General features: G+C 47.0%; 1 protein-coding gene across 2 annotated transcripts in view; it reads right to left on the reverse strand.

Moving 5' to 3' along the window:
* Nucleotides 1–2129: 2129 nt before the first annotated feature.
* Nucleotides 2130–16146, reverse strand: part of PCGF2 (polycomb group ring finger 2) — a 163712-nt gene continuing 149695 nt past the window's right edge. For both annotated transcript variants that reach the window (XM_063959697.1, XM_063959698.1), the window contains exons 8-10: nucleotides 11948–12046; nucleotides 10963–11043; nucleotides 2130–3072 (exon numbers count right to left, since the gene is read on the reverse strand). In XM_063959697.1, coding sequence (XP_063815767.1) covers nucleotides 2764–3072; nucleotides 10963–11043; nucleotides 11948–12046 — 489 coding nt within the window. In that variant the 3' untranslated portion in view covers nucleotides 2130–2763. The remainder of the gene's footprint in view (nucleotides 3073–10962; nucleotides 11044–11947; nucleotides 12047–16146) is intronic.

Consider the following 16146-nt stretch of genomic DNA (forward strand, 5'->3'; position numbering starts at 1 on the left):
GTTTCTTTGTTCGAAAGGCTGCATTTGATAATGTCGTGCTTTCCTAGGCTGTGCAGGAATATAAGGCAAAATATCAGAATTACCAGCTATAGCTGTGGAGACCAGGTCCGAGAACCCTTCTCCACACAATCCTCAAGCAGAAATCAATATAGCTTTGCCTCTAGGACCCTTTGGGCATGTTTTATGATATATATGTCTTAAGACAGCATCTTTAATATATATATATATATATATATACACACATACATACATATTATACACATACTAGGGTCTCAATTTCTGCTGATAAGGTACCTGTCCACGCCGCCACAGTGCTATAACCCCTGCCGACACAATCGCCGGTCTGAGTAGTGTACCCAAATGTGCACGCTATCTGCAGGATCCCTGAGAATAGCTAGGGCTACCTTTTGGGCAAACGTGACACCCTAGGGGAAGATTCCCATCACATCCTGGCCCTAGTGGGGAAAGGATACTGCCTGAGAATTCTTTGTGGGAAGCTGCAGTCTCTTGTCTGGAGATTCCCGCTCTTTTACCTCATGAGAGGAGGGAAATTTACCTCAGCTTTCTTCCCCTTAAAATGTGTACCCTTGTGTCAGGGACAGATGAGTCATCAGTGATATGCAAATCATCTTTATTACAATAATCATATATTGAATACTTTTCTGCCATTTTGGCTGTAACTTTGCATTATCGTAGTCAACACAGGAGTCAAACTCCGTGTCGATATCAGTGTGTATTATTTTGGATAGTGCGCATTGTGAGACTCTGAAGGTCTCTGCGCCATAGGGACAGACATGGGTAGATTTCCTGTCTGTTCTCTAATCTTTTGTGCAATAAATTCACCTTAGCACTTACACATATCCAAACAGGTGTCGGCGTTGTCGACGGAGACACCCTCTCACACACATATTAGCTCCATCTCCTCCTTAGGGGAGCCTTTTACCTCAGACATGTCGACACACACGTACCGACACACCACACACACAGGGGATGCTCTATTTGAAGACAGTTCCCCCACAAGGCCCTTTGGAGAGACGGAGAGAGAGTATGCCAGCATACACCCCAGCGCTATATGACCCAGGAATCACACAGTAACGTAGTATTAACCCAGTAGCTGCTGTATACATTGATTTTACGCCAAATTTATGTGCCCGTCCTCTCTTTTTCACCCTCTTCTATCGTGCTTCTGCAGGGGAGAGCCTGGGGAGCTTCATCTCAGCGGAGCTGTGGAGAGAAAATAGCGCTGGTGAGTGCTGAGGAAGAAGTCCCGCACCCTCAGCGGCGGGCTTCTGTCCCGCGATTTTGTGTAAAATAATGGCGGGGGCTCATGCATATATACAGTGCCCAACTGTATATATGCCCACTTTGCCAAGAGGTCTCTAATTGCTGCCCAGGGCGCCCCCCCCTGCGCCCTTCACCCTACAGTGACCGGAGTGTGTGGGTGTAATGTGGGAGCAATGGCGCACAGCTGCAGTGCTGTGCGCTATGTCATATGAAGACTGGAGTCTTCTGCCGCCGCTTTTGAAGTCTTGCTTCTCACGCCGGCTTCTGGCTCTGCTAGGGGTACGGTGGCGCGGCTCTGGGATCGGACGACCAAGGGTGCGTTCCTGTGTTCGATCCCTCTGGAGCTAATGGTGTCCAGTACCCTAAGAAGCATGACCTATCCACAGTGAGTAGGTCTGCTTCTCTCCCCTCAGTCCCACGTAACAGAGTCTGTTGCCAGCAGATCTCTCTGAAAATAAAAAATCCAAACAAAATACTTTCTATCTAGCAAGCTCAGGAGAGCTCACTAAAGTGCACCCAGCTCGTTCGGGCACAGATTCTAACTGAGGTCTGGAGGAGGGACAGAGGGAGGAGCCAGTGCACACCAGTATTCCTAATTCTTTCTTAAAGTGCCCTGTCTCCTGCAGAGCCCGTCTATTCCCCATGGTCCATACGGAGTCCCCAGCATCCACTAGGACGTTAGAGAAAAAAAATGTTCTGACAACAATATTCCCATGACAATAGAAAGACTTCACTATTTTTTCTCATTTTCAAAATAGTATAGTTGCAAACATGTAAAATCATACAGTACATATAATGAAGCTGTACACGGGCCAGCTTCCATCAACCATCACTTGTAAGGGAAACTATTTTGAATGTCTTTATTAATATTCACAGAAAGAGACACCCCACAACCCTAAAATCCCACCCACACCATGGACACAAAATGTTTGGCGGTTAGTATGAAAAAGGGGATGGGCCTTTTGTGCCATAATATTGTGGTGACCAATTTCTATTTTAATGGAGGGCACTTGTAAAATATACATTCAGTAGAGCAGCAAACAAAGTACAGCCCCCTGGAGTGCACACTGTACATAAATGGCCAGCATTAAACAAGACCTCCGGTCATTGTACTTTCTAATCCTGTTCAAAGTCCAAACAATTAAAATAATTTAACCACGCTGTAGAAAGGTCTCTTGGAAACGGAAAGATCCAGTAGGGATTCCTCATCCCTAGCCCACTGTTTATACTGTGCCTTCATTCAAAGTACAAACATATGAGAAGGTGGGAGATTAAACTGCAGTTAAACAGACAGGGAGAAGCTGCATTCAAGCTAGAATGTGCTGCATCACCCCTACCCTCTTATAAATTATAATAAGAAACTTTACAAAAAGATTTTGGGTAGGAGGGATTAAATTACTCTTGTTTTGTCCATAGAAAATAAAAAAGTCCTTTTTTTCCTATATACATATGTATAAAAGGCTCTGGATATACACTTTTTCAGGTGAGGGGTGGCCCAGGAACCCCATTCAGAGTAACTTTACGCCCTCGGCTGGCAGAGTGCCCATTGAGGAGGGCAGATGCAGGGGGAAGTTCATTGTTGGGGTTTGGAGAGCTCTGGCCAGGAGTTGCAGGGCTAGGAAGGGAGGAGGAGGTAGAGGGAATTGGCGCTGGGCTGCTGGCCTTGTCACTGGTGGAATCCCCTTCTGATGTTACTCCACGGCTTGGCTCCTGTAGGCTCCTTGGACGGCTGAATCGTAACCTCTTGCAGGTTGGTTGCACTCGATACTTGAGAGGGAGTGGACCAGTCTGTGGAGTTAAGTGAAGTATTTGGTTATCCCAATAACAGATGATCATTTCATAAAAGCCTCCCCCATGCTATTTTTGAGACCCAAATGCAGCGAAGCTGTTATGAGAACCTACCATATTCTCCCAACGTATTGTCTTTTTATTATATATACATTGGAGGTCTTAAATGAAATAATTATACCAAAGTTTATAATTTGCAGTGGCAAAAATCTAGAGTGCACAGCCTGGTTGTTCCTCTTCCACTGTAAATCTGGGTACACACGTGCGATGTGTGCCCAGCAGACATTTTGGAACATGGGTACACATTGAACAATGTTAATAAAGGACAGAATGAACAAGTTTCGTCCTTCCTTAGCATACTTCAGGACGCTACCAATATAGTCAGGTTTGAGGGGCAGCCCATCAAACCAGACAGTCCCTAGCAAACGCAGGAGCGTACATATTGGGCATACATTGATATTCGGCATATCGGTCAGATATTGCTCCAGTGTCTAGCCAGCTTAAAACACATCTTAAAGCAGGCATTCCCAATGTCACTCATTAAGGCACACTAACAGTGCAGGTTTTGGTGATACCCAGATTTCAGCACAGATGGTTGAATCAAAATAACTGAGGTACTAATTAAGTCACCTGTGCTCAAGCCTGGATATCACTAAAACCTGGACCGTTCACTTAGCCCGGGAGGGGAGTTTTGTGTGCACACAGATATTTCAATCGCACACAGTGCGGTACGGCCGCACTGTGTGAACACATACATTGAAATGTATGTGTTAACTTGAAATCCCGTCGTCCTGCCATCCGGCTCAACTGCAGCATGCTGCGGTTGGATCTGGCGGCGGGACTGCCGCACATGTAAGGGCGGCTGCATAGGCGTCCATGTGCAGTCTCCTTCCGGTCAAGCTTGGCTGCTATGTGTGGCCATAACCATAGTGTGCCTTGAGGACCATGGTTGGGAATGCCTGTCTTAAAGGTTTGAATCTAACGCCTTAAGATAAAAGTACATGGGTGTATTTAAACCCACAAGTAAGGATTTTTTTCCTAATGACCATGTTAAAAAAAATAAGAATTTACTTACCGATAATTCTATTTCTCGGAGTCCGTAGTGGATGCTGGGGTTCCTGAAAGGACCATGGGGAATAGCGGCTCCGCAGGAGACAGGGCACAAAAGTAAAGCTTTTACAGGTCAGGTGGTGTGTACTGGCTCCTCCCCCTATGACCCTCCTCCAGACTCCAGTTAGGTACTGTGCCCGGACGAGCGTACACAATAAGGGAGGATTTTGAATCCCGGGTAAGACTCATACCAGCCACACCAATCACACCGTACAACTTGTGATCTAAACCCAGTTAACAGTATGATAACAGAGGAGCCTCTGAAAGATGGCTTCCTAAACAATAACCCGAATTAGTTAACAATAACTATGTACAAGTATTGCAGATAATCCGCACTTGGGATGGGCGCCCAGCATCCACTACGGACTCCGAGAAATAGAATTATCGGTAAGTAAATTCTTATTTTCTCTATCGTCCTAAGTGGATGCTGGGGTTCCTGAAAGGACCATGGGGATTATACCAAAGCTCCCAAACGGGCGGGAGAGTGCGGATGACTCTGCAGCACCGAATGAGAGAACTCCAGGTCCTCCTTTGCCAGGGTATCAAATTTGTAAAAATTTACAAACGTGTTCTCCCCTGACCACTTAGCTGCTCGGCAGAGTTGTAATGCCGAGACCCCTCGGGCAGCCGCCCAAGATGAGCCCACCTTCCTTGCGGAATGGGCCTTAACAGATTTAGGCTGTGGCAGGCCTGCCACAGAATGTACAAGTTGAATTTTGTTACAAATCCAACGAGCAATCGACTGCTTAGAAGCAGGTGCACCCAACTTGTTGGGTGCATACAGTATAAACAGCGAGTCAGATTTTCTGACTCCAGCCGTCCTTTAAATGTATATTTTTAAGGCTCTGACAACGTCCAACAACTTGGAGTCCTTCAAGTCGTCTGTAGCCGCAGGCACTACAATAGGCTGGTTCAGGTGAAACGCTGATACCACCTTAGGGAGAAAATGCGGACGCGTCCGCAGCTCTGCCCTATGTCGAATGGAAAATTAAATAAGGGCTTTTATAAGACAAAGCCGCCAGTTCAGATACTCTCCCGGCCGAAGCCAGGGCCAGTAACATAGTCACTTTCCATGTGAGATATTTCAAATCCACATTCTTTAGTGGTTCAAACCAATTGGATTTGAGGAAATCTAAAGCTACATTTAGATCCCACGGTGCCACCTTAGGCACCACAGGAGGCTGTATATGCAGTACTCCTTTGATAAAAATTTGGACCTCAGGGACTGAGGCCAATTCTTTTTGGAAGAATATTGATAGGGCCGAAATTTGAACCTTAATAGATCCCAATTTGAGACCCATAGACAATCCTGATTGCAGGAAATGTAGGAAAACGACCCAGTTGAAATTCCTCCATCGGAGCACTCCGCTGCTCGCACCACGCAACATATTTTCGCCAAATACGGCGATAATGCTTCGCGGTGACTTCCTTCCTTGCCTTTATCAAGGTAGGAATGACTTCTTCTGGAATGCCTTTTCCTTTTAGGATCTGGCATTCAAACGCCATGCCGTCAAACGCAGCCGCGGTAAGTCTTGAAAAAGACAAGGACCCTGCTGAAGCAGGTCCCTTCTCAGAAGTAGAGGCCACGGATCGTCCGTGACCATCTCTTGAAGTTCCGGGTACCAAGTCCTTCTTGGCCAATCCGGAGCCACTAGTCTTACTCCTCTTTTCCGTATAATCCTCAATACCTTTGGTATGAGAGGCAGAGGAGGAAACACATATACCGATTGGTACACCCAATGTGTTACCAGCGCGTCCACAGCTATTGCCTGCGGATCTCTTGACCTGGCGCAATACCTGTCCAGTGTTTTGTTGAGGCGAGACGCCATCATGTCCACCATTGGTTTTACCCAACGGTTTAATAGCATGTGGAAAACTTCTGGATGAAGTCCCCACTCTCCCGGGTGAAGGTCGTGTCTGCTGAGGAAGTCTGCTTCCCAGTTGTCCACGCCCGGGATGAATACTGCTGACAGTGCTATCACGTGATTCTCCGCCCAGCGAAGGATCCTGGCAGCTTCTGCCATTGCCCTCCTGCTTCTTGTGCCGCCCTGTCTGTTTACATGGGCGACTGCCGTGATGTTGTCCGACTGGATCAACACCGGTCTTCCTTGAAGCAGAGGTTTCGCCTGGCTTAGAGCATTGTAGATTGCTCTTAGTTCCAGAATGCTTATGTGAAGAGACTTTTTCAGGCTCGACCACACTCCCTGGAAATTTCTTCCCTGTGTGACTGCTCCCCAGCCTCTCAGGCTGGCATCCGTGGTCACCAGGATCCAATCCTGCATGCCGAATCTGCGGCCCTCCAATAGATGAGCCTCCTGCAACCACCACAGAAGGGATACCCTTGTCCTCGGCGACAGGGTTATCCGCAGGTGCATCTGAAGATGCGACCCTGACCATTTGTCCAACAGATCCCTTTGCATGGAATCTGCCGAAAGGGATTGCTTCGTAAGAAGCTACCATTTTTTCCCAGGACTCTTGTGCATTGATGTACAGACACCTTTCCTGGTTTTAGGAGGTTCCTGACCAGGTCAGATAACTCCTTGGCTTTTTCTTCGGGAAGAAAAACCTTTTTCTGAACTGTGTCCAGAATCATCCCCAGGAACAGCAGACGAGTTGTCGGCATTAATTGGGATTTTGGAATATTCAGAATCCATCCGTGCTGCTTTAGCACCTCTTGAGATAGTGCTAAACCCATCTCTAGCTGTTCTCTGGACCTTGCCCTTATTAGGAGATCGTCCAAGTATGGGATAATTAATACGCCTTTTCTTCGAAGAAGAAATATTATCTCGGCCATTACCTTTGTAAAGACCCGAGGTGCCGTGGACAAACCAAACGGCAGCGTCTGAAACTGATAGTGACAGTTTTGTACAACGAACCTGAGGTACCCCTGGTGTGAGGGGTAATTGGAACGTGGAGATACGCATCCTTGATGTCCAAGGATACCATAAAGTCCCCTTCTTCCAGGTTCGCTATCACTGCTCTGAGTGACTCCATCTTGAACTTGAACTTCTTTATGTACAGGTTCAAGGACTTCAGATTTAGAATAGGCCTTACCGAGCCATCCGGCTTCGGTACCACAAAAAGAGTGGAATAATACCCCTTCCCTTGTTGTAGAAGAGGTACCTTGACTATCACCTGCTGAGAATACAGCTTGTGAATGGCTTCCAAAACCGTCTCCCTTTCTGAGGGGGACGTTGGTAAAGCAGACTTCAGGAAACGGCGAGGTGGCTCTGTCTCTAATTTCAACCTGTACCCCTGAGATATTATCTGCAGGATCCAGGGATTTACCTGCGAGTGAGCCCACTGCGCGCTGTAATTCTTGAGACGACCGCCTACCGCCCCCGAGTCCGCTTGCGAAGCCCCAGCGTCATGCTGAGGCTTTTGTAGAAGCCGGGGAGGGCTTCTGTTCCTGGGAAGGAGCTGCCTGTTGCTGTCTCTTCCCTCGTCTTCTGCCTCGTGGCAGATATGAATAGCCCTTTGCTCTCTTATTTTTAAAGGAACGAAAGGGCTGCGGTTGAAAGGTCGGTGCCTTTTTCTGTTGGGGAGTGACTTGAGGTAGAAAGGTGGATTTCCCGGCCGTAGCCGTGGCCACCAAATCCGATAGACCGACCCCAAATAACTCCTCTACGCATCGCCTGTCCACTGTCGTGTCCATAAAGCTCTTCTGGCCGAAATGGACATAGCACTTACCCGTGATGCCAGTGTGCAGATATCTCTCTGTGCATCACGCATATAAAGAAAAAGCATCCTTTATTTGTTCTAACGACAGTAAAATATTGTCCCTGTCCAGGGTATCAATATTTTCGATCAGGGACTCTGACCAAACTACCCCAGCACTGCACATCCAGGCAGTCGCAATAGCTGGTCGTAGTATAACACCTGCATGTGTGTATATACCTTTTTGGATATTTTCCATCCTCCTATCTGATGGATCTTTAAGTGCGGCCGTCTCAGGAGAGGGTAACGCCACTTGTTTTGATAAGCGTGTTAGCGCTTTGTCCACCCTAGGAGGTGTTTCCCAGCGCTCCCTAACCTCTGGCGGGAAAGGGTATAAAGCCAATAACTTCTTTGAAATTAGCAGTTTTTTATCGGGGCACCCCACGCTTCATCACACACGTCATTTAATTCTTCTGATTCGGTAAAAACTACTGGTAGTTTTTTCACACCCCACATAATACCCTGTTTAGTGGTACCTGTAGTATCAGCTAAATGTAACATCTCCTTTATTGCCAAAATCATATAACGTGTGGCCCTACTGGAAAATACGGTTGATTCGTCACCTTCACCACCGGAATCAGTGCCTGTGTCTGGGTCTGTGTCGACCGACTGAGGCAAGGGGCGTTTTACAGCCCCTGACGGTGTTTGAGGCGCCTGGACAGGCACTAATTGAGTGTCCGGCCGCCTCATGTCGGCAAACGACTGCTTAAGCGAGTTGACGCTATCCCGTAATTCCACAAATAAAGGCATCCATTCTGGTGTCGACCCCCTAGGAGGTGACATCCTCATATTTGGCAATTGCTCCGCCTCCACACCAATAACGTCCTCATACATGTCGACACACACGTACCGACACACAGCAGACACACAGGGAATGCTCTATACGAAGACAGGACCCACCAGCCCTTTGGGGAGACAGAGGGAGAGTCTGCCAGCACACACCAAAAAGCGCTATATATGACAGGGATAGCCTTATGATTAAGTGCTCCCTTATAGCTGCTTTTATATTAATATATTGCCATTTATTTTGCCCCCCCTCTCTGTTATACCCTGTTTCTGTAGTGCAGTGCAGGGGAGAGACCTGGGAGCCTTCCTGACCAGCGGAGCTGTGACAGAAAATGGCGCCGTGTGCTGAGGAGATAGGCCCCGCCCCTTTTTCGGCGGGCTCGTCTCCCGCTATTTAGTACATTTAGGCAGGGGTAAATATCTCCATATAGCCTCTGGGGCTATATGTGAGGTATTTTTAGCCTTTTTAAAGGTTTTCATTTGCCTCCCAGGGCGCCCCCCCCCAGCGCCCTGCACCCTCAGTGACTGCCGTGTGAAGTGTGCTGAGAGGAAAATGGCGCACAGCTGCAGTGCTGTGCGCTACCTTAAGAAGACTGCAGGAGTCTTCAGCCGCCGATTCTGGACCTCTTCTTGCTTCAGCATCTGTGAGGGGGCCGGCGGCGTGGCTCCGGTGACCATCCAGGCTGTACCTGTGATCGTCCCTCTGGAGCTTCATGTCCAGTAGCCAAGAAGCCAATCCATCCTGCACGCAGGTGAGTTCACTTCTTCTCCCCTCTGTCCCTCGTTGCAGTGATCCTGTTGCCAGCAGGAATCACTGTAAAATAAAAAACCTAAGCTAAACTCTCTAAGCAGCTCTTTATGAGAGCCACCTAGAATTGCACCCTTCTCGGCCGGGCACAAAAATCTAACTGGAGTCTGGAGGAGGGTCATAGGGGGAGGAGCCAGTACACACCACCTGACCTGTAAAAGCTTTACTTTTGTGCCCTGTCTCCTGCGGAGCCGCTATTCCCCATGGTCCTTTCAGGAACCCCAGCATCCACTTAGGACGATAGAGAAAACCATAAGAGAACTACCGTATCTTTTCTCTACCAAACGCAGAGTCTAGTAAACATGTTCTATTACACGGTTAGAATTGCTGCTGAATAATACCTGTAGAGGAGAGGAGTTGTATGGAAAAAAAAAGAATCAGGACGCATGGCAAGTTACAGCAGCGGAGGGGATTACCTGCTCTATAAAATGGATGTAATTGTATCCAAGCAGAAAAACATAGGGCAAGTTGTATTCTAATGGCATATTGCTACTTGTGTGTCTGGCCACATACTGATACTTCCTGCCAATGTCACAGCTCTTCTGCCTTGTAGGCACCTGAATGAAGTCACTAGGGATATAGTATACAGAAATATGGGTCCGGTCTCTCAAGCACTTAAATGCAACACTTCTCGCATGTGTGGAAGGGTTTTTTTTTTCAGACTTACATAGGGGGGAATTCAATTAGCCCCAATAATTTAACAGGGGCAAAAAACAGAAGTAGCCTCCAGCTTTTTTTGCTTGGGCTATTCAGATACAGTCCATTTTTTTTGCCTATTAAATGATCAGTTTTCAGGTGTTAACACACAGAATAAGAGGTAAGATCTCGCACCAATTTGTTAACACTGCTGTAACTTGCAAAAACAGGCTATTTAACGGTGGGCTGACTCTGGGGATGGTTAAATATCCCCGGGGGTTCAATTAGCCTGTAGTAAAATTACTGCAGCTAATTAAATCCCCCCCTTAGTGTACAAAAATGTTTTTCAGGTTATCATTAGAAAAAGGAACTTGTCACCTACCTCTGTGTAAGTAAGGTTCTGCATAAGATGCAGTCTTAGAGAACACAAACAAAACAGCTAATCCCAGGAATGGCTTGTGCAATCAGCATGTTAATAAGCCAGAAAATCAGTGTGAGCACTTTCCAATGCTAATAAAAGTATAAATAAAGATTTGGTATAACTTAACAATATGTCCGTTAAGTGGCGAGAGCCTGAGCAGCCAGTCGCGCTGCTTTAGAGCAAGAAGGAACAGCAAGGTGCTAGTTACGCTATTAGCTCTATCCTAGAAAAATCCAACATAATACTGGCCCCTTCCTTACCCAACAGGATTTAAATAGCCTGTACTTAACACAAGATGGCCTGCCAGCTCTGTAACTTGTCCTCTCTTACAGAACTAAACTGTCAGCACCCGATTAAAAAATAGTGAGTGCTAGTACCTCACAAAGGGAGCAATGGGTTACCAAAAACCTACCCGTCCCCAGGGATATATGTACGCAATGTCCATTAGTGTGTAGTAATCCTTCAATGGCTCCTCCTCATACAGAATCTCCACCTGCAACCAAAAGAAATGGATGACTTATCATAAACGGGAAACACACACTACTATACACTGTTTACTGGGACAAAAGGCTACCAAAAAATGGTTCCGGTATGAATGGTCGACCATGTTATGGTCGACAGTCATTAGGTCGACCACTATTGGTCGACATTGACATGGCCGACATGGACACATGGTCGACACATGAAAATGGTCGACACATTAAAAGGTCGACATGAGTTTTTTTACTTTTTTTGGTGTCGTTTTTTCCGTAAAGTGACTGGGAACCCCAATTAGTGCACCGCGTCCGCTCGCCATGCTTCGGGCATGGTGCCTTCGCTCCGCTACCGCTTCGCTCGGCACAGATTACCGTTCCAATCGTAGTCCACATGGATCGTAAAGTATGGAAAAGTTCCCCAAAAGAAAAAAAAAGTTAAAAAACTCATGTCGACCTTTTCATGTGTCGACCATTTTCATGTGTCGACCAATAGTGGTCGACCTAATGACTGTCGACCATAACATGGTCGACCATGTGAACGGATACCCCAAAAACTACAAAGTTGAATACCTGCTCTGCTTAATTTCTGTTTCCTGTACCACATCATAATGTGACATGTCCATCAGTATTTAGTTCTCACTAATAAGGGGACCTGAGGCTTCCACTGTTACCAGAATGCTACTACAAAAGTAGACTCTGATATCTAGGTTGGTGTTAGGCGTAATCTATTCAATCAGGAGTCCTTATTTACTGTATACATACATACATATTGAGTGGGAGGTTGAATCACCAGGTTTTAACAGACACCTATGCGGCCCTGATGATAGATTTACTTTAAAATGGCAGGAAAATTAACCCTTAATGATAGTTTAATTTCTTACACTAGCTTCTTTAAACAAGCTTTATTTTCAGTCTCTGTACCTTGTACTTGCTTGGAACATCCATCTTGTTCCTTAAGAATTTAGCAAGGTGCGTTATGGTCATGGCTGCGGGACATCGCAGGAACCGAAGACTGTTCCTCTGTGAGGAGAGAGGTGAAAATTCTATTACACAAAATTATTCAGTACCCTTAAACAGGGTGTTTTTTTTGTTTACCTAGACCAGTGGTTCTCAAACTGTGTGCCGTGGCACCCTGGGGTGCTTCAGGACACTGGCAGGGGTGCCATGGGTTGGTAGTCCAGGACAAATTAAAATTATTTATGGTCAATATAATAGGCAAAACCAGTGCTAGCGGTTGCCAATCATAACACATGTGAGCAAACAGAAGCAAATCTTGTCCCTCACCACACATTTGAACCTAAGAATGGCATATAAACCCAATTTACTTAATTTAATATTTCTTTCTAAATTTCTCAGTAAGAAACTTTTGGCGTAGGGGTGCCGTGAAAAAAAAGTCTGATCCTCTAGGGCAGGGGTGGCCAACCAGTCAGAGACAAAAAACCTTGTTAAGTACGTCAAAGAGCCGACATTGCGCCGAAGGCGAGCATGCAGAAATGGGATGTGGCCTTGTGCCTGCTAGACCATGCCCCTGGTATAAAATACATTGAAATAGCCAGTGCCAACATAAAATCGGATTTTAATACCTTCCGGTAAATCCTTTTCTCTTAGTCCGTAGAGGATGCTTAAAGAACCATGGGGTATAGACGGGATCCGCAGGAGACATGGACACTTTAAGACTTTAAAAGGGGTGTGAACTGGCTCCTCCCTCTTTGCCCCTCCTCCACACTCCAGTTATAGGAACTGTGCCCAGGGAGACGGGCATTTTGAGGAAAAGGATTTAATTAATTTTTAAAACTAAGGTGAGATAAATACCAGCTCACACCTCAAACACGCCGTACAACATGGCGTTCAACAACAACGCATGCAACGGCATGACTAACATCAGCCACAGACTGACTGAACTCAACACAACATGTGTATAACCATAACCAATAACTGCAGATACAGCCCGCACTGGGACGGGCGCCCAACATCCTCTACGGACTAAGAGAAAAGGATTTACCGGTAGGTATTAAAATCCTATTTTCTCATACGTCCTAGAGGATGCTTCAAGAACCATGGGGTTTATACCAAAGCTCTAGAACGGGCGGGAGAGTGCGGATGACTCTGCAGCACCGATTGACCAAACAAGAGGTCCTCCTTAGCCAGGGTATCAAACTTGTAAAACTTCGCAAAGGTGTTTGATCCCGACCAAGTAGCAGCTCGGCAAGGCTGTAATGCCGAGACCCCTCGGCCAGCCGCCCAGGATGAGCCCACCTTTCTGGTAGAATGGGCCTTCACTGATTTCGGTAACCGCAATCCCGCCGTAGAATGAGACTGCTGAATCGTATTACAGATCCAGCGTGCAATAGTCTGCTTGGAAGCAGGAGCCCCAATCTTGTTGGGAGCCCACAGGACAAACAGAGCCTCTGTTTTCCTAATTTGAGCCGTTCTGGCGACATCGATTTTCAAAGCTCTGACCACATCGAAAAAGGCGTCAGTAGCCACTGGCACCACAATAGGCTGGTTTACGTGAAATGATTAAACCACTTTAGGCAGAAATTGCTGACGAGTTCTCAACTCCGCTCTATCAGCATGGAAGATTAAATAGGGGCTTTTGCGAGACAAAGCCGCCAATTCAGATACCCGCCTTGCGGATGCCAAGGCCAACAACATGACTACTTTCCAAGTAAGGAATTTAAATTCAACCTTACGTAAAGGTTCAAATCAATGAGATTGCAGGAACTGCAACACCACATTAAGATCCCATGGTGCCACTGGGGGCACAAAGGTAGGTTGTATGTGCAGCATGCCTTTCACGAAGGTCTGCACTTCTGGAAGGGAGGCCAATTCTTTCTGAAAGAAAATTGATAAGGCCGAAATTTGTACTTTAATGGAGCCTAACTTTAGGCCCACATCCATACCTGCTTGCAAAAAATGGAGCAAACGCCCCAGCTGGAATTCTTCCGTAGGAGCCTTCTTGGATTCACACCAAGACACATTTTCTCCATATACGGTGGTAATGCTTTGCCGTTACCTCTTTTCTAGCCTGAAGTAGTGTGGGAATGACTTCACTGGGAATACCCTTTCGGGCTAGGATTTGGTGCTCAACCGCCATGCCGCCAAACGCAGCCGCGGTAAGTCTTGATACACGCACGGTCCCTGCTGTAACAGGTCCTCTCGTAGAGGAAGAGGCCAGGGATCTTCTATGAGTAAGTCTTGAAGATCTGGATACCAGGCCCTCCTTGGCCAGTCCGGAACAATGAGTATCACCTGAACCCTTGTTCTTCTTTTGATCTTTATCACCTCTGGAATGAGTGGAAGTGGAGGGAACACATAGACCGACTGAAACAACCACGGTGTCACCAGGGCGTCCACCGCTATTGCTTGAGGGTCCCTCGACCTGGAACAATATCTCTGAAGTTTCTTGTTGAGGCGAGACGCCATCATGTCTATTTGAGGAATTCCCCAACGACTTGTCACTTCTGCAAAGACCTCTTGATGAAGACCCCACTCTCCTGGATGGAGATCGTGTCTGCTGAGGAAGTCTGCTTCCCAGTTGTCCACTCATGGAATGAAGACTGCTGACAGAGCACTTGCATGTTTCTCCGCCCAGCAAAGAACTTTTGTCGCCTCCGCCATCGCTGCTCTGCTCTTTGTCCGCCCTGGCGGTTTATGTACGCCACTGCTGTTACGTTGTCTGACTGAATCAAGATGGGCAGACCGCGAAGAAGATGTTCCGCTTGTCGAAGGCCGTTGTAAATGGCCCTTAATTCCAGAATGTTTATGTGCAGACAAGCTTCCTGGCTTGACTATTTTCCCTGGAAATTTTCCCCTTGTGTGACTGCTCCCCAGTCTCGGAGACTTGCATCTGTGGTCACCAGGATCCAATACTGAATCCCGAACCTGCGTCCCTCTAGGAGGTGAGAACTGTGCAGCCACCACAGGAGAGAGATTCTGGTCCTGGAAGATAGGATTATTTTCCGGTGCATGTACAGGTGAGACCCGGACCACTTGTCCAACAGGTCCCACTGAAACACTCTGGCATGGAACCTGCCAAACTGAATGGCCTCGTAGGCCGCCACCATCTTCCCCAGCAACCGAATGCATTGAAGAATCGACACACTTGCCGGTTTCAGAATCCGTTTTACCATGTTCTGTATTTCCAGAGCCTTTTCCACTGGAATAAAAACTCTCTGTAATTCTGTATCCAGAATCATACCGAAGAACAATAGCCGTGTTGTCGGAACCAACTGTGATTTTGGCAAGTTTAGGTGCCAACCATGTTGTTGCAGAATTGTACGGGACTGCGTAACGTTTTTCAGTAATTGCTCCTTGGATCTCGCCTTTATCAGGAGATCGTCTAAGTACGGGATAATTGTGAATCGCTGCTTGCGCAGGAGAACCATCATTTCCGCCATAACCTTGGTGAAAATCCTCGGAGCCGTGGACAAACCAAACGGCAACGTCTGAAATTGGTAATGACAATCCTGAACAGCAAACCTCAGATAAGCCTGATGTGAAGGATATATGGGGACGTGTAAGTAGGCATCCTTTATGTCGACCGACACCATAAAATCTCCCTCCTCCAGACTGGAGATCACTGCTCAAAGAGATTCCATCTTGAATTTGAATTTTTTTAGATAGAAATTGAGGGATTTTAGGTTCAGAATCGGTCTGACTGAGCCATCCGGCTTCGGGACCACGAACAGGCTTGAATAAAAGCCTTCCCCTTGTTGTGACGGGGGTACCGCGATAACGACATGATTTTGACACAGCTTTAGTATCGCAGCGCATACTACCTCCCTTTCTGGAAGAGAAGCTGGCAAGGCTGATTTGAAAAATCGGTGAGGGGATACGTCTTGAAACTCCAGTTTGTACCCTTGGGCTACTATTTCTAATACCCAAGGATCCAGGGCCGAGCGAACCCAGACCTGACTGAAGAGTTGGAGACGTGCCCCCACCGGTGCGGACTCCCGCAGAGGAGCCCCAGCGTCATGCGGTGAATTTGGTAGAAGCTGGGGAGGACTTCTGCTCTTGGGAACTTGCCACAGCTTGTGACCTTTTTCCCCTTCATCTTCCTCTCGTAGCAAGGAAGGAAGACCCTCGTCCTTTTTTGTATTTATTGGGCCGAAAGGACT

This window comes from Pseudophryne corroboree, chromosome 3, assembly GCF_028390025.1.
Source record: "Pseudophryne corroboree isolate aPseCor3 chromosome 3, aPseCor3.hap2, whole genome shotgun sequence".
Taxonomy (NCBI): domain Eukaryota; kingdom Metazoa; phylum Chordata; class Amphibia; order Anura; family Myobatrachidae; genus Pseudophryne; species Pseudophryne corroboree.